At 37.6% G+C, this 19,886-nt stretch overlaps 1 protein-coding gene across 1 annotated transcript in view; it reads right to left on the reverse strand.

Moving 5' to 3' along the window:
* Positions 1-19,886, reverse strand: part of CBLB (Cbl proto-oncogene B) — a 130,115-nt gene that overhangs the window by 59,403 nt on the left and 50,826 nt on the right. The window contains exon 4 of the mRNA XM_058825028.1: positions 2,221-2,367. Coding sequence (XP_058681011.1) covers positions 2,221-2,367 — 147 coding nt within the window. The remainder of the gene's footprint in view (positions 1-2,220; positions 2,368-19,886) is intronic.

Genomic DNA, 19,886 nt, shown 5'->3' on the forward strand with positions numbered 1-19,886 from the left:
CTACTGCTCCTTGCTTAGAAGACAAGCATCAAAACCAGCTTCACTTTATTGGAGAGGAGCTGGGAACACCAGTAACTGTGCTTATTTACTTGGTCTGAAAGTAAAGCACCTGACCAGAAATAACTCAAAAAAAACTTCAGGCTACACTACAAAACCAAAGATACATATGTTCATCTGCATGTCACCAAACTGTCCTGATTCTTAGAAATTTTGGATGAATTGATGTTTTAAGTAAAAAGCCAACAAAACCCATGCATCCAGTCACCCTCCCTAAAAAAAACAACCAAACAAAAAAAAACAAAAACAAACAAACAAAAAAACCACCCTATAAATGCACACAGGGGAGAGCAGAGATGGTCAGAGGGTTTGTACTGAAGGTTCATATTTAAATTTGCATTCTATACAGAAATTCAAATAAGCAGAAAAAAACCAAAACCTAGAAAAGGCATGGCAAGAGCTCTGGAGCCATGAAAGGTTTTAGAAATAAGAGGTCCAGGAGATAAGTGAGAAGACATTAAGTATGTGCAGGAAAAAGACAAGGGCAGAGCTGAGTTGCTCAGATGAAGCCATGCAGTTGAAAGATTATCCTTACCAGCCTTGTTCTCTTGTTCTCTAATAAAAACTTATTAATATGTCCCAGTATCCCACTGTCTGACACCTCAAACATCTACCTGTTGTGTCATCTCCCAATGGAAATTGGCAGGACTGGACCATTGGAAGGAAACTTGGAGGAAATCTCTTGAAACTCCCACACAGACAGCAGAAGTCAGTGGGGAATACTAAAGAGAATGGGGGAGCTGAGGGAACTGGCTCAGATGAAATGATAGAAAGAAACAGCAGCCTGCAGAGTAAATCCCAATGACAGAAATGCAATTTGCAATCAAGACATCTGCTAAAAGTCACTCAAGGACAGAGCCCAACAGGAAAAGAGAAGTACCACAAGGAAATTTAAATTCTGAGAGTTCCTAAGCAAAGGGGAGAAAAAGAGGAAGAAAAAATAGCGGTACTGAACAAACATGATCATTAGTCATTTTATCAGAGATCCTGTTTTTCTTTTCTTGACTGACATGTTTTTGAAAAGCCTTGTCTGATAGAGAGCTCTTCATGTCACTTAAGTTAATCCTTCAGAAAACTTTAGCTGAACTTTGGAAGTTATTTTGAAAATTATATTCACATTAAAATGGGTAACACGGAACATGGTTAAATTCCTTTTCTCTAACAAAACAGAGGACTGATACAGCAACTTCATCACACTCTGGCATTACTTACATGGGAAAGAAATCACCAGAAAACATCACCATGAACCCAGAAAGAGGAAAGCTGACAGTGAGTGTGTTTAGACTAACAAAAAAAAAAACATGGAAGTGAAACTTGCAAATTCACACTGAACAGAATTGATTTGCAAAAGTGCCAACCTACTATGCTGGTATTCTAAATAAAAAATTACTTACTTTAAAGAGCTGTTTATGCTCAGAAGATTCAACAGATTGTTGCAGAAGTTATTCTGCCTACATTGTGCAAGATACCAGAGCTGATACCATAATGACTGCTCTGTTATAATGAAAAATGCACCAACCTATTGCCTCTGGCATGTCTCTTATGGCACTGTTACACTTATAAACATTACACATGAGAAAGTGAACAAGCTGCACATCTTCTATTAGCTTATATGTGTATTATAAGTGATTTTTTTTCCCCAGAAACAAACCAAAAATCCCACATATGCCTACTTGTAAATTTTCACTACTGCATTTCCTGTATGGATTAAATCACATATCTACATTTCACACACTTCATTCCACCACATACTGTCATAGGTACAAAGGTAAAGAAACATACTGTCCATGAAACTTAAGACCAAGTTCCTAATTCAGATTTAGATTCCGTTTGTAGAATATATATATACATATTTAATATGAAAGGATATTATTTGCCATATACTTCATGAAAGCAATATACTATCTTCACCCTATAATGGAACAAATAAACTTCTTGCAGTAAGACTGAATTTAAGCACCCTTAACAAAACTACCTTTGAGCAAATTACAGCATTGGGAAAAAAAACCACTAACAATAAACTCAGCAATTTCAGCCAATTTAAAGACCTAGATGAGAAATTATCTTCAGAACACCCACCAATCCTTATTTGGATTTGTGAAAAGTTCATTCATTTAATGCTTATGTTTAGAAAGAATTGAGGAGTTTACAAAAGTCACTTACTTATCTCCAAAGAATTTCCTCCAGAAATCTGCAGCGTCGGCTTTGGTGATGCGGAAGTTATCACCCTGGAATTGTCCATTTGGAAAAATAGCCTTGATTTCTGCTAACATGTGGCTGAAGATGAGAGACAGCTTTGTAAGGTTTCTCCTGCAGATATAATAGGGATAAAAATCACATCAAATCCTTTGAATTTAATAAATTTAATCAATCTTTCAGTATTTCACATATCCCATGTATTTGTATAACAATCACTCTGTGACACAAGAAAAACACTGAGCTTTCAACTGAAATCACAAAGAAATACAAATCAGTGGTTTGTGTTTCCATAGACTTCTGAGGACATATTTATCATAAGTCTCCATGAATATAAACTACTTTTTGCAAACAGAACACATTTGAGTTCTCAACTGCATATTCAGATACACTTCTTGTGCAATATGTTTGTGTGTTTTTATTTCATTTACCCATTGCAGAAGCAAGAATATATACTAATTAGACAGCTTATACATTTTAAAAGAGCCCCAACCAACAAAGAAAACCAAAAACCTACTCCACACTCAAAAATCTAAAATTATAGTTTTGTATGTGACAACAAACCTGCTTCATTCCAAGTCTCTAGAAATATAAACACGCCATAGAACTAGATTTACTCCTTTTTCCTATGATTTTTTTTCAGCGTTCTCTTAGTGTATCTACTTCTTGTTCTCCTTTCAAATACTCTCTAGTTAAAACTTACTTTCACTAGCATATTATAAACAAAAACCTAACTTGTTGTAAACAAACAAACAAAAAAAAAGCAAGCTTTTTTGCTATTGTCTCATTTCCATACATTTTCCAGGCTTGTATCAGGTAATCAAAAATTACTTGGCTTTTGGCACAGAAATCCCATCTAGTATAGTACAAAGAACAAAAAAATCCTTAAACGCAAATAATCCTTTTGTACAGAAAAATCTGTAGGAAATGGTGAGGAGAGGAGAAAAGAAAGAAGGAGGAATCTTTATGAGAGTTTCTGTCTGGAGATTCCTTAATGGGAAGGAAAAAAAGGGCCATTTCCCAAGCTAATATACAAAATAGAGGAGACTGAGCAGTTTGTAATGAAGGATTTGTATTCTTGTGAATTCTACTGGAGTATTTTAATGTGTTAAAAGTGTCCTATCTATGTCAGGCCAGTTCAGCTTTAACCATCTCAGGTATTATTTAAAAATACTCAAGCAATTTAATGAAAACCACACATGCTTAAAATACTTATCAATCATGTAATTTACAGTCTGTTTAAAGACAGTATTTTAAATAAATTCAAACTTATGCTTAAGTTCCTTGACAGATGGAAATATTAAGATAGACATTTATTTTAGTTGAACATATTTCCTGGGGTCTTCCAAAAAGAACACTCAATTTAGCACTGAGGTGGTAATTGTTTCAATTTCATTTGTGAACTTTATAATAGAAATTTCTGTGTTGCAGATATTCTATAGGTTTTACTAACAAGAAAATGATGATAAAGTTGTTGTGAAAACATAAGTAATTTATAACAAACAAAGCAATCCCTGATGAATACACTCTCCTTTCCTCAAGATAAAGAATGGCTTAGGGGTAAGTCATTCAGAATCCTCTAATTCCTTCAGCAAAATCAGATGTCTGTAATTACGATGCTCAATAGTTCCTTGCTATCTCCCCCTTCCTATTTCCTTTGTATTTTAATCACACCCATGTATTCTTTATTATTTTACTCTTCAGAACTCAAGCCTGATGCAGAAGGGCAAGCAACAGCTTTTTTCATGTGGCTTCCTCAGTCTGTCCTAGACCCAAGATTAAACAAGAAGCTTTCTGTACTTGGGACAGATGGGAACACGACTCGGTGCGAGTTCGAGCAGAGCTCTGCCTTGCCTGGCACAATCAGTGTCCCACATTAATGTGCTGTGCTGTGCTGCAGGGGCTCTTTTCAGGTACAAATTCACCTGGTGAGCTCGCTGGGTCCCTGAGGCTTGAGCCCTGCAGTGAATTAAGGGATGAAGCCACACGGAGGTGCCATCTGGGGCATTTCCTTGTCTGTCCCTGCAGAGGCACTGCCTGCTGGGCACAGCTGCACAGGACATGGCCAGGACATGGCCAGCAGCGGCTGGGATGTGGCAGCAAATGCGCAGGAGAGACACGCTCCCAAATGGCTCCATCGAAATCACAAAGCCTCTTCCTTCTCTCTTAGAGCAGCACCAGTCACTACGTGCATCAGGACACTTCTGTTCCGGTATACAAAACCGTAAGGAAAGGAGTAAAGTAATCATAAGGAAAAAATTATAAGGAAAGAAAAAAAAAAACCTATTTTTTGTTTGCATTTGAATAAACAAGAAAAAAATATTTTAACATCTGAGACAGCTTTTTTTTATCTGATGGCAAAGGTGAAACTTGAAACCAACTAGAAGCTTGTCTGTGCTTGAACATATATCACAGCATGTACAAACTGCAAGAGATGACAAACTCCTGGTAATTTATATGCAGGACATCTGGTTTTTTCTCTTTAATTTTGATTCTTACTCTATGAGATAACTATCTCAAGTCCTTCTTTGGTATCAAAAAGCCATGATAAATCATGCCTCATTTTTTCACTTACATATTTTTTTCTTTAGAACCGCAAAGTACATATTGCACCATTTTTGCTCAGATATGCTTCTGCGATACCAGATCTCAGTCCCTTCTTGAGGCAAAGTTACAAAGCTCACTGACTTCTGAAAGGGTTTTCAACTACTATGATGCAGAGATGATGGCACTGGGGTGGGCAATGACTCCCCTCTCTGAGCATTTCATTTGCCTGGAGATATCTACCCATTTCAGCAATGTACTTTTCCTGCCTTGGGGAGGGCGTTCCCAGGACACCTCAGGAAGCATGTACCGCACTTCATCAGACCTGGCAGTGTGAAAAATGTGGAAGCATTTTTCAGCTTAGGATGGTTCCCTTCCTTCTCCCATATGAAGGATGGACCAGTGTCAAAAATTTTCCATTTTACTCTCCATTCATAAGTTTTTCCATCTTACTTTCCATTCATAAGTTTAAGACAAGGTATTCATTTGAAAAAACAACAACTAAAACCATCAAAGTTTGGCAATTTAGTGGATAATTCTAATGGAAGCCAAAGAACCATTTGATCTGAGCACCTATTTTAGGTCTCGTTGCCACCATGAGATTGTAAAGAATCCAGTCTACATCTCTTGCAGTAATAAAGGTTTTCTTCTCCAGGTCACAGCAAAGACTGATGCAGGGGCAAGGGGACAATTGCACTGGCAGCCTGGTGGAGCAGAAGAGCTGAGCAGATAGAGATATGCTCCAGAGACCCTTTGACTCACTGGATTCCAGAAGGAGAGATATCCTAAGGGATCACAATGGAGTTACAGCTCAAAATAACACTATCCAAATTATACATAAATAGTGGTTTTAATGCCTCAGCAGCCAGCTTTAAGGGTTTAAAATTATAATATCCTTTCACTGGCAACCTGGGGTTGGTTAGAGGTGGAACTTCTTTCCTCAGCTGTGGAACAGAGCACAGATGTTTTATCTCTGCAGAAAAGGGATTTCATGCTGATGAGAAAAATCTTAATTTCCTGAAATTAAAATCAAACAACACTGCTTTATACAAAAGTGAACTAAGATGATCATTTGCCAGTATATAATAGCTACTGTGGTAAAATATAACAATATTTTAACACTAAATGATGTAATATCAACAGCATTTTATGTAACACACAGTGTAGGTCTCATCCCTATTACTTGCAACATAGTCAATACCTCCCAGCTGATGTTTTTCCTATAATTCAAGCTTAGATTTTTGCTACCTTCCTTTCACTGAGTCAAATTAATGCCATACAAGTCAAATCCCCTGTAGAACTTGATTCCTGAAGTATCATTTTGTCAGTCATAGTCTATGGTTTGTTGCCAACCATCTTTGCCCATGACAGATTTACTGAAGACACAATACGGTCTGAATCGACCCCAGAACACCTGAGATACAAAGATTAAATACTGAATTTTCATTTCACATAAACTTGTAAAGATGTACGGAATCAGTAAGCATCTCTTGGTTAATGAGAAAGATGTATTTTTTAAATTTCAAAATGAATCTGTCTTTTGAAGTTATACCTCATCAGCAAGATTTCTAAATAGAGATCAAAGCCTGAAGACAAGAATTTTGGGTTTCTTCACTTCTCAGCAAATTACTATATTCTGAATCAATTTTCTCTTCAACTGCCAGGAGTGAGGTCAGCTAGAGAATACTGCAAAGATTTGATTTGAAAATTGAAGGACTATTTAAATATCAGTCATATGCAATGTGAAAACAAGGCTTGATACTGGAGATACTACGATATCCCAGCTAAAGCAAAACAGCAGCAGCTGAGTAGTAGGAGGTCTGAAAGCAGTCCTGCCCTCCTGGATCTACTGAAAAATGAACTAAAGCATGATCAACATGCAATAGCATAGATAGGTTTGGGCTGTGTCAACTTTGTAATCACTGCATGAAGTTTGTTTCACTTGCTGGAAGGCAGCAAAATCCAGCAAACAGGACTGGACAGGGAATTAGGCAGTGTCACTTCCTTTCTGCCACTGGCTTTGATTATGAGGTGGAAGGAACACCTGAGCCCTGCATTTACTGCAGGACATGGATGAACAGAACAAAATGCTCAGAGAGCTCTGAACTTGGAGAGCTCTGAACAAAAACGCACAGCAGATCCAGCCTGTGCATAAATACACAAAGCAAAGCATCAATCTGTGCCCTGGTCCTTCAGAATTATTGGATGTCACAGACAATAACCAAGACAAAATAATTTTAACAATAAATAGTTGTTACTCCTGCAAAAGCTTGAAAATGTTTACCTCTACCTACATACCACATATATATATTTTCTGCTTTCATGCCCATGTATTACTATGCCCATGAAAAAAAACAACCATTTTACAGCTACAAATATTTCTGAAAAAAAAACCCTCTAGTCTGGAAAAGAAGTATGAATGAATATCTCTGCAGTTATTTATGTCATTCCAAAAATTAGGTTATTGCTGGATTTCCTTCTTCATTGCATCTAGTAAGTGTTTCATCTTTCTGCATTCACATTGATACACTTGTTAAACCATCAGCTGCTGTAATAAGCAATACACCAACTTTCCAACTCATAATATACAACTCAATACCTGGAAAGGAAAAGCAGTCTGTAGAGTTAGAATAAAATCTATTTGGCAGCTAAGAATATTTTCCAGATAGAACTTTCAAAAAAGTTCACCAAACTACTCCTAAATAACAGATAATTCCTCCATAATCATTTTATAGAATAATCATACAAAGACAGCTCTCTTAGCTGGCAAAACTGCAAATCATAACTGCATAGGAACTAAGACGAAAGAAAGTTTGAAATATGAATTTCATAAGGTGAATTGTTTACTTTGACTTCTAAAAATCCATCCCCCCCAAATATTAAAGCCTCAAAATCCAAAGCATATGTACAGAGCTCATTTCGCTTAATTAGTTCTATTCAAAACAGATCTCTGATCCATATGCTTGATTGTGGTAAAACACAAGGATTCTACAAAATACATGTTACTGATCCAAAGGAACAGAATAGAGTCTTGTGATTCGGGTACAAAGGAGGGAAATGAAGACCCATGTTCTGAGCTCTGTTACTCCACTCTCACAGAGTTCAGAATTTATGTTTTGTGACTCAGATTTCCATTGTGTAAAAAAAGCTCTTTACAAATTCTTTCCCATTTTTATATTGCCACTATAAGGACAGTCATAGCTGCTCATAAAACCCCCTGACAGATGATACTTCTGCCATTAGCTACTGATAAGTGACTCAAATAGGAATGCACTAAGTCCAGGACAAAATGCAGAAGATAAAAAAATCTGAAGAAATATGTGAATTTTTTAAGATCTCCAGAAGACATGGGGAAAAGACTAAAAATTATACATGCTGACAATGGTTCACTCTTGATAATCCAGTACAACCCTGACTCATTCATCTCCCTTCCTCTTATAGAACTTCCCTTCTCAGAGACAGGAAACATAGGAAAAAGAATTAGTAAAACAACCTACCAAAAAAAAAAAAAAAAACCAAAAAACCAAAGCGACTCCACAACAAAAAAAAAATCCCCCTCAAAAACAGTAACATTTCCACAAGGAAAAAAACCAACAAAACAAAAACCCCAACACTTCTTTTTTAGAAATCTACAGGTGCAGAATGCAGTCAGATAATCTGAACAATGGAGTATTCCTTAACACTTTAGAGGAAGCAAAGGAAACCAAAGGTTCCTGTCAACAAGCTTGCAGGGATGAAAAATGCCTACCATCATATTTGGCAATCAGATCAACTCTTCTTCTGTGCAGTGATTATTTTTAAAAGCTATATAAGGACAGGGTATTGTTCAGGGACCAAAGTATATGAGCCTATTCTTGGGATGAAATGTCCCTGGGATTAAGAATAATCATGAGCTCTATTTCCTACTTGTGCCACTGACTCATGGAAGGAACACATATAACTAAACTTTGATGTGATGTAGTAGTATTCCTTATCTGTAAGCTGCTCTACAAACAAAACCTAAAAACCTGCCTTAAACATGGCAAAATTCAACCAATAACTAAATTAATCATATATTAAGCAAAAAAAAAACACCAAAAAAACCCTAAAAAGGTAGTATAAAATTGTAAGAAACTAACTGGAGGCAACTACTACATTTCTTTGAGCCATGGAGGAGCTGGGTTTGTTATGGGTAGGAAAGCAGCATCCTTCCTTGAATGGCTCTTCATCAGCTTCTTTGTCACAGATAGAAGGAATATGGTACAAGTCTGTGCTATTCACAATGGATACCAAAAGGAAGAAATGACAGACTTGGGGTAAAGATTGGGCAAGGATGATTTGGAAAACAAAAAGCTGATTCCAATGTCACTTTGAATTTTCCTCCATCTTTTCCTTAGCTCAGAAATCATTTTACATTGACACACCAACTTTCACCAGCAGCCTGGTTCCTTTTGCTCTCATATTTTAAAAAAGATATTAAAATGGAAGAAGGCAATGCTTGAAGAATTCAAAATTTCATTTCATCTTGTGAAACTGCTTATCAGCTGTCATTGCTTTTTTAGCAGGTATTTATTGCCCAATTTATACAAAAAACAAGAATTAACTTAATATACAGCATCTTAGTAAAGAAAGTGAAATATAAACACAGAGGAAGGAAGAAGGCCAGGGTTTTTGCCAATCTGTAACACTCCATAAACATTGATGAGTCTGTCTACTCACCGCTCTTTCATTTGTGAACTGGCATGCCACTGTGCCACCAACACTTCAGCAAAGTTCTATCCAAGGATTTTGTTTGCTTTTTGCTGAACAAATGCTCCATACAGCAGCAACTATGAACAGCTCTTGTTAGCTGGGCTTTAAGCTTTACAGTCCAAGTTTTGAAATTTTCTTTACTTCCAGTTCTGTCCAAGGGGCATTTATCCACACAGTTAAATGTCTCAAGGTACTCCTAAACCATTTTAATTTCTTTCTTCACAAGCCCTCTGGTATATGAGGTAACAAACAAAACCATGAAATGAAAACCTCAGGAGTGCTGGCAGGAATAAGAAACAACAAAGGAAACACAGTCTGCATAAAGCAAATTGTGAGTCATCAAAAATAAAGAGGTATGTTGACAAGCTAAAGATTTAATAATTTTGCCCATAATTATTATCTTTAATTAGTTATGCAGAAGGATAGAGGTTACAAAAAAAATCCCTCTAGAGAATGCTACTCTGAAAGCAACTTGCATAAAACTGGTCTGAATATTTACAAGTACAAATACTTGTGAAGGATAGTCAATCCTATAACATTTAAAGTAGCAACATAAACTAAGAGCTAACAGACTTATTGATTTTACTACCAAGACTTTCAATGGACCTACTAGATCATCTGTACAAAATACATGATTTAACATCCCCAATCGAACATGTACACAGATTTAAAAACCCAGCTGGACACTGGCTGTTTAGTTTTATTTGCTACTTTTTAACAGCCCATTGCTTTTGCACTATGGCTCCACTCCTCAGTTACAACATGTTGTTCAAGTACTGTTTGCTTTCTCCAACCTCCTCCCATGGACATCTTTGTGTATAATGGTCCAATATTATTTAACTGAACACTGAGTTAAGTCTAAAGTCTAATATCTGTATGTATAAATGAAACTGAGGTTATCACAGAATTCCCCAGGAACAACAGTATACTAAGTCTTTAAAAAGCTGAATTAATTCATTGAATGCAGAAAGACAGAAAACTTGTTAAAAACATGAATGAATTAATGTGAAACCTAGAAGACTGAATTAGCATCCTTTCGCCATCTTCCAAAGCCTTTAAGTGGAAGGGATATTCAAAACAACACTTGGCTAAAATAAGCAGCTTTAAAGACAGAGGTGTGGTTGGTATAATTTTTTGGTACCCAGTTAGGCCAGTAAGCACCTTGAATTGCAAGAGAAAGTGAGGTCACTTCTATTATTCCATGTACTGGAAGTAGAACTGATACTACCAAAAGCTGTTAATACTTCCCCATCCGACCATCTTCCTCATAATTCTTGTAAGGATCACTTGGTTTGAAGATTATTTGTGCCATGGATAGAGCACATCTGTGCCAGGCCAAGCACAGCTGTGTGCAAAAAGGGACCCTGCTGCATGGACCAACTCAAGTGACTCCAGAGGGGATAAGGGGCTGAATTTGGCACAAATCCTGCCACAGCCAACACAGCAGCCAAAGGCCAGGGCTGGCACAAGGAGGTACTGATGGGCTAAATGCTTATCCCCCTGACAGTAATTGAGCATGAGCAAAGCAAAGTGGTTTAGTTCTGTGTCATGCTTCATCTAGGCTGCTGTCATGCAAAAACTCAGGAAACTCAGTGGGTTCTTGGTTCTGAGGTGCTAACACCAACAAAGCACGTGTGCCATGCAGCACCCCGAGCAATCCTCTTCCTGTGCAGGTCTGCCTCCCATCTGAGCAGCAAACAACCGATGATGCTTCACTTCACTGGTCTGCAGTGTGCTCATTTCCTACACAGAAATAGTCCAGAACATGGAATCAGGCTTCTCCTTCCAGGGCTTTTTATTCAGACTATGATCTCCCCTTAAAACATGCTGTTATGATGTTTTCTAAGTAAAATAAACTAAAAAGAGATTCATGAGCATTCTTAGCAACAGGCAAAAAGTACTTTAAATTCAAAACCAACTGAATTTTGCAACAGTATGGCTTTTTGAGAAGACAAATATTTATGACTGTTAGAGAGTGAATCCAAAATTTTTCAGGCTTACTGCTCATCACACTAAGTGACTGTGGAAATCTGCAACACAATTTAGCCACATTTCAAAGCAGGACTGGTAAATACTTCTTTCTGACTTTAAGGACTTTTGGCAAACTAATATCCATATGCATTTTCCCCACTTATACAATTCTCAAGTACCTAAATCCATTTTTGATATTTACCAGGAAATGGCCTTTGGATCCTGTGTGCCTCCCAGTACTCTTGGTGAGACTGACACAAGTTTGGCTAAATGGTGGAACTGAGGGAAATCTTATTTATGCAAGAGGGCCCAAAATTCAAAATTCTCAGCACTGAATTCTGAGCTCATGGTACTTGACTAAACATATGCAGGACAAAACCTAAGTTTGAGCTAGCCTGCAGCTGTGAGACACAGATCTAATTCTTACACAGGGGGCTTTTAACACACAAGAAGATAGAATAAAAATATTATTCTCCATTTCTCTTAGCAAAGCCCACAATTAAATCAGAAAGAAAGATGAGATGTTTGATTCAAGAGCAAAGACAGAAGATAGAGAAAGGAAATGGAAAGAAATAGATGGCAACATTGTACTCAGAGAGATTTATTTACAAGGTATGATAATGCAGAGCAGCATGGGAAAGCCAACGAGAAAAAGCTAACACTTCTACAGAAAAGTTTGAACATCATGAAAAAAATTAAACTATAAGGAGATGTATTAAACACCAGGAACAAATGCACCTGGTGTTTAATAATCTCCTTAAACAAATAATTGTGCAGTTGCTATCTAAGTGAACATCTCCTCTCTGCATTCAGGCCTAGATAGGCAACAGAGCCATGGAATAAAAAAAATCTCACACTGATTTAGAGACAGTGAAAATGTACAAACCCAAAGGGGATCAAGCATGGCCACACACAGAATCATTCCTGGCAATTCTTTTGAGACCTTACCTTTTCAGTTATGATTTTGTTTTTGTTTGTATGCGTGGTAAGAAGTACAGCAGTATTTTTACTGATCAGATCTTCCAATGCAGATAAGGGATCTAAAGAGAAGTTTTCAAATAACATCCACTATCTTGCATTAGGAGTGCATAGAAGTATAAAAACTGCTGTATTTTTAAAAGTGCTGTAACCTGCAGAGGAGTACCTGCTGGTTTCCACTGAGTGCAAGACCACAAGCTGTCCCAGCATTCCAAAGAGCCTGGCCAAAAAGGAATTTTCCTGGTTGAGCTGCTTCTGAGACTTGATCAAGAGAAAATACTGAGCTGCACATTTTGCCATAGAATTCAACTTCAGAAAAAGTCCTTGGATTTTACTTTTTGAGCCTCTTGTGCATCATCACTTCTATTTATTTGCTCTGTGACAGTGACAGAAGCCTCTCATCAAAAGTGGAATTGTTTTACAAAAACTAACCCTCTTCATTCCATGTGGCTTTGTGTGAAAAGTGTCATCATTAAATGAGTAGAGAAACTCTACACTTTAACAAATATATTTTTTACAGACCTTCAAATATATAGGAATTTTGACCCTAAGCCCTGAAATCAGATTCCACGTAGGCAGACACTCTCATTACAGCATTCTAAGTGTTGTCACTAAAGCATTCTAAGAATATTTTAGACCACATGAAAACATGATATTTATTCAAAATGGAAATTCAAGTGAAAGCTACATAACCCATCAAATTATAATAATCAGTCTTCAAATCATGTCTCAAGTTATTGAATTCCTATCAAACACATAATAAAAATTTCCATTAGATGCACTCTAATCAAATCCACCTGAAATCATTCACTGAAAATAATTTAAACATTACTTAGAGCTGAGATGCTGCTAGTTTGCAGCATTCAGATAACAGAAGTCTGTGTCCCATAGCTAAGCAGTGTCACACAAATGCATATGGCACAAAAATATACAAAATAAGATATATGAAGTACTGAAACTGTATGTGGGTCTCAGAATAACCACTGGGGTTTTATTTACTGACTGAGAGACTGTAAAGTGACTTGCACTGAGAGAAGAAAACTACCCAAACCAGTAAACAACCTATTCCCTTTCACATACCCCCTGAGGCACTCAGTCACCTGCCCTCCTGCATATGAAGAGCACATCTAAACCATTTAAATCCAGATACATTGCTGCCACATTGTGTTAGGAACTTTATCTGTTCCTAACAGAATAGCAGAGAGAGAACTATCAAATCCTTGGTTCCAAAATGCCACTTGAAATGATGCTGTACACAGTCGTGGCCCTTGAGGATCAGGTCAGTGTGTACCCAACAGGACGGTTAGGAATCATCTGGCATCAACAGAATGCAGCACAGAGCTTGGTCAAAGTCTAACAGATTTTATAAGATGTGTGATTTCACACTAACTGGAAAAAAAAATAAAGCTGGCTGAAATATTTTCATCAGTAATTTGGACAGTAAAAGCAGGCCCTAAAACCCACAAGGATATAGCTAGACAGACAGGTGTGTTTTTCAAGTAAACAGAGGCAGAATCCTTGCCTTCAGGACGTACTGATGTCAAATCTCCAAACAGAAGCTGTCCATACAAATCAAAATAAACCATTTTGCCTCTTCACTCCTTATCTCCCATGAAAAGCAAGGGAAGAGAACTGAATGAAAAAGACTGAGATGCTATTTGCAAAAAATTACTTTCCTTTTTTTCATCTAAAGTACAATAACCATGAAGAAATTTATACCCTGATCTGCTTATTATTTATTTTACATGAAGCTATTCAAAGGCTATAAGGCTGACAGATAACTGCAAATAGCTGCAAAGTGACTGCTCAACAAAAACAGCAGATGTAGTTCAATATATGTGAAGGCATAATGTATTTGAACAAAAAATCTTGACCTGATGTAGAAAATACCAGGCTCTGACCTGTCCATTGTCAATCAGAAGCAAAATTCTCCATTATGACAGGTAATTCCATAAAAATATCTGCTCAATGTTCATCAGCAATAAAAACCCACATCAAATATAATGAATTATTAGCAAAATAAGAGAGGAAAAAACCCAGAAAACATAATTATGCCACCATGTAGAAACACAGTTGCCTGCTATCAAATCAGACATATAAGAAACAGAGATAAAAGAGATACACTGAAAGCCAAGTGAGGTTACCAAAGGTAAGAAATGGATACAAACTGAGGCGGAATGAAGTGTGGTGGGACTCCTCACACTGGATGAGTAACCACAGAGGAACTCAGATAAGAGATCTACAAATTGCAAATGACATAAGGAAGATGGATGAGGACTGACAGTAACTAGAACATTTAGTGAAGGTGACAGGAAGCAAGCTCAAAAAATCCCTAATGCACAGAAGTTGTTGCCTAAGGATACTGAGGAGGCAAGTTTAAATATGTTTGAGGGGAAGCTGGGAAAACATCAGGAAGAGCTGCTTCACTGAAGGTTACTGGAGTAACAATGCACAACAGGCTCAGGAAATCCCTTGGCTAAAAACGGCCAAAGGCTGAGAGAGTACTAGGGAAACACACTCAATTATACTTATTTGCCCCATTTATTCTTCCTTAGGTATCTCCTTATGCTCACCACTGAAAACAAGAATAACTATAATGATTAGATCAGCCTCTGTCTTAAAAGCAAGACACAGGACTCAAGAACTAAAGCACATGGTTCATAGGTTACCCCCAAAGCTTTTAAGTTCACTCATTTCACTCATACAATTTGATTGCACAGAACTTCTAATACCTGATCACTCATAAATTAATTTTGGATGCCTTGGTGAATGGAAGCATTCTACTGTTGACAATCATCCTTTTTGACCCCCATAACTGAGATTAGAGAGTTGAAGTTGCCCAAGTCACAGCCTGTAGCATGAGCGTGGCTACGTGCTTCACCAGGAGGGTGGCCTGGCATTGTCTGGCAGCAGAAAGGGCAGGGGGTGGAGCGGCACTGCTTGAAGCAAAGACTGAGAGAAGCACCAGGCTTGGTCAGGAGCAGAGCCCTGTTCTGTGCTTACAATGATAGCTGCAACAAGAACCTACAAGGGTACTTGCCAACACTGGAGACCTGAGCAGTGTTAAGGGGGCTGGTGGTGAAATTGAATCACAGATGTCTTCCAAGATAATCAGTTTCAACAGTGAAAGCCAAGTAAGACAGCATTCCTAAAATTAGATGAAGAGGCTCATAGAGGGCAAGTGTCCAAAGAGAAAAGGTTACTACACCACAGCTGCAGTGGAAACTTCCAAATTCTGAGCACCAACGTGAAAATCTGTTATGTTTCACTTACTGCTACATTTTATCACATGCAGGCCATTGAAACAATACACATGAATAGAATCACAACTAAACACAAAATACACTAAAATTCCTTCTGGTAAAAATAGTTTTGAAGGCATGAAGGTTCCAGGAGTTACACCTTAAGAGTTTACTCCCCTGAGACAACACTTGTGCAGTTTTGCCTAGCAAGGCAAAAATTCACTTTGCTACTTGCAAAAGTAAACACTTTATGCAATTATGGATTCCTGGAACAATCCATCAGTCTCTGAAAACAAATTGCTTTGAAACAGGAGTGTAAACCAAAAGACAATACCGGTATTCCCTCAAAGACTGGAATGTAAACCTAAAGACAATACTGATCTTCCCTCAAACACCGAAGCATTTCAGTTCTTGCTACCAAAGCAAGTAAGAACAGGAGACGGAAATTGAAACAAACAAAAATCTCTGGATATTAAGACATCCAGCTGCAAATTTCTAATCACCCTTTTTTTTTTCATGAGTCATCCTTAAAATCACTGCACTAAATATCCTCACCACGTGAAAATACTTATATTAAGAGTGTGTGAAATTATACTATCTTTAGTGTTGTTTACATTCCCAACACTTCAATTTCTCTAATTACTTGAATGCTGCAGCTAAATTAAATACATAAATATACTCTTAAGAGCCATTGGACTAAAATATTCACAGTCAAAAACACATTCTCACTTCAGTTTTTTCAGATCAGCCATCCTGGAATAGGAAAGGAGCATTAACTACCAAAGTACACCATGTATTTAATCACCCTTTGATACTATGAATAATGAGAGACAACTGTTTAGATCTGAAGGGAAACAGAACTGGAAAAATAAATCTGCATTCCTTCCATCTCTGGGAAGCTCAGAGCACCAGGTACCACAGCAGGTAGCCTGCTGATGTTTGGCACATTTTGAAATATCCTCGACAAAGAGCTTCACTCGGTGTGACATACTTGGTGTTGGAAGACCTTCCACCCATATTAGCAGTTTTCATCCCACATAAAAGACATGTGACATGAAGTGAATGAGAAATACTATTGCTGTAATAAGCCATATCTGAGTTACTATAAGAAATACTTGTGATCAATAGCTATTGTTGGCTCTTATACTCAAACAACTACAACGCCTCTGTCCTCTAGTGACTGAAAAGGATCATTACCAAAAAAAGAAGAATTACACCTAACTACAAGAGATGTAATGCTGGAGAAGCTTGTGCAGCCAACTTGAAAAACATCTCAATCTGTATCAGCAAAAAAGACAGAGTCCTTGGAAGATTTTGTGCCCCAAGTCCCCACACAGCCTGCCCTGTCCCTGGACAGCTTCCCAGAAAAAGCAACGTCCTGTACACCAGTTTCCACCAGAAGTCCCACAGTACTCCTTCACTCCTCCTATTCCCTAATGGCTAAAAGTAAATTTTTCATCTGGCTCCCAGAGAAGAGAATGGGAAGACTGTGAGAGACAGACAGGAAAGGGGAAACAGAGAAGGCAAAGGCCGAATAGCTATCCTGGAGCTTCTTGTTTCCCACCCACCAAGCCACATTCCACAACCCCACAGGGAGAGACCCCCCTTTAGTACAGAAGATAAAGTAGTATCTGCCACGGAGCATTCTCTTACAGAATGTGCATCCATGGAAAAGACTGAGGCAAAATATGAAATATCCAGTGTGTTGTATTCATGTGCTCATACCAGTCTAAAGCCCACCGGTAAACATTTAGAAAGAGAAAGAACCTTACCCTACGTTAATATTCTAACACAAAAATTCCCAAAGACTTCTCCTGAGAGCTTGAGGATTAAAAGGCCTGGCTAGTATGTCATAGTGACTCATTGCTTAAATCCAGAATATTAAAAGATAAGCTAGCCAGAAGAAACTTTACTTTTGCCATAAGTGATGTTAATTAAAAGGTCAAGAGATCTAGAGGAGGTATTGAGAGAAAAACCTCAGAAGGAGAAAATGAGGAGGACATTAAAAATATATATTTTTAAAAAGTGGGGATTAAAGGAGCATAAAATAAAACCCTTTGAAAGCTGAAAATGAGAAAAGGATGAAAAGGTAGAAATGAAAAGTGCAAAATTTATGTCTCTAATTCTTCCTTCAGAACTTTATAGTTCACATTTTCCTCCAGGTTTAGTCACCTTAATTGCACATATGATTCACAGCAGGCTCCGTTGCTAGTAACAGAAGATTCATGATTAAGAAGGCATAGCAAGTTTCAATTTCAATAGCTAAGACCTCAGTATATCTGAAAAAATTATTTCAGTCAAAATGCACAAGTATGTGAAGAATAACTCTCAATTTGATTTCTCCATTTCTTGCTTTTTCTACAGTCTGCCTGCAAAGAGTCTAGTAATAACAGCAACAATGTACTAACACTGAGCAGTTCATCAACATCCCACACTAGTTGTACATAACTCTCTTAGGAGAATATGAAAGCTATTTCTTTCCAAAAGCAAGCCCTTAGTATGTATTAGGAACAATATAGGTAATTTTGGATTCAGACTGTGCTAGGCAGCAGCTTCAATTTGTAACATTACTCAAAGAATCACAACTGTGGAAATAAGAAAATGTTTTTAAATTACTTAATTCTGAAGAGTCTACTTTAGCTTCCCTTAAATGTTTTTAACAGTATGTTTAAGGAAAATGCCTTAAAGGGACAACACAGCTTCTTTTGGAAGAATGGGCAGTGCTAAATAAATAATTTCTTACCTAAACTCTCAGCTCACTTAATGGTAAATATTAATGACAATGAAGTGATAGGAATGTGTTCAAGAGGGGGGACTGTTTTTCCTGCAGACCAAAGCTGAGCCCTCAACTACAAAGTTTAATCCGTCAAAATAGAGAACATTAACATTAACAGAGAATCTCTGAAACAGGCATGACCCTCTGGGCAGGTGTGGGAGGTCACACACATTTTGCTGCAGGCTGGGGATTTGAGCCTGTCATGTGCTGTTTTAGCTTTCCACACTTGTGCCTGTGCAAGTTAACCACCAACAAGTGTAAAACATCAACTCCAACTCTTACAGCTGCAAGTACTAGGTGCTGCTTACCTGTGGCTCAGGGCCAACACATTCAATGCCATGATCCTATACCACCATTTCATCCTCATACAACTCACAGTCAGCTCCTCAACAATGGGTATTTAAACACAACATTATTTTTATCATCAAAGCTGGGGGTGGAGAGAGGCAGCCAGAGCAGGAGAGCCTGGAAGCATTCAATAAAAACATCCACCCCACTGGTACATGGGAAACCTGAGCTTCCAAGCTGTACTGAAGTAATTCCACAGTCAATCCACAGAACTCAGTGGATCCTGCTGTAAACAAGTCTTGGCTGAAAACAGTGTTCATCCCTCTATAACTCAGGTGCTATATTCAGAATAGATGGCCTAAATTCTACCTAGCTTTCTGAGTGCTTATTTTTGAAAAGTCCTGAAAGGAAAGCCCACTGAGAAGCTACAACAACATCTGGGGAAAAAAGAAAAAAAAAAAAAAAGGAAAAGAAAAAAAAAAAAGAGGAAAAAACAGCACTAAGTGCCTTTGATCTAAAATTATGCCTTTTCCCCACGTAATAGGATTGTCATAGAAGAAGACTTCCCTTGCTTAAAAAAAAATAATAAAACCATATACATTTATGCTTTGTTTCAAAAATTTTAATAGGCTTTGACTTTTTACTACTTAGATGTACACTATTACACAAACCTACAGAAGTGCAAATATATCCACTTAGGATAAACCAGAAATTTCCCTCTGCTTGATCAGCAACTTTCTCTGTCAAAACAAATCCAGACTTATATTTTTTTGTCTAAAAATTAAAGATTTGAAAAAGCTTTGGATCAAATATTTGTCAGGTAAACACTAGAAAGAAGCTTTTATAAAACTTGACTTACAGCTGACAGCATTCTGTGACACCATAAAGTTGAGACCCTTTCAACCTGCAAATTTAGGAGATAATGGAAAGACACCAAGGATAAATCACCATATGAGTTGCTGTTATAGGACTTACAAACACCAATATGTGTCACTGAAGCATTAGTCCAAAGGCAATCACTCAGAATTTCTCAGACTACAAGGACTTACTCCCAGATCCAGAACTTAAAGTGCAACTATTTTAATAGCAGCCACAAGACCTCC

This window comes from Ammospiza caudacuta, chromosome 2 (genome assembly GCF_027887145.1).
Source record: "Ammospiza caudacuta isolate bAmmCau1 chromosome 2, bAmmCau1.pri, whole genome shotgun sequence".
Classification (NCBI taxonomy): domain Eukaryota; kingdom Metazoa; phylum Chordata; class Aves; order Passeriformes; family Passerellidae; genus Ammospiza; species Ammospiza caudacuta.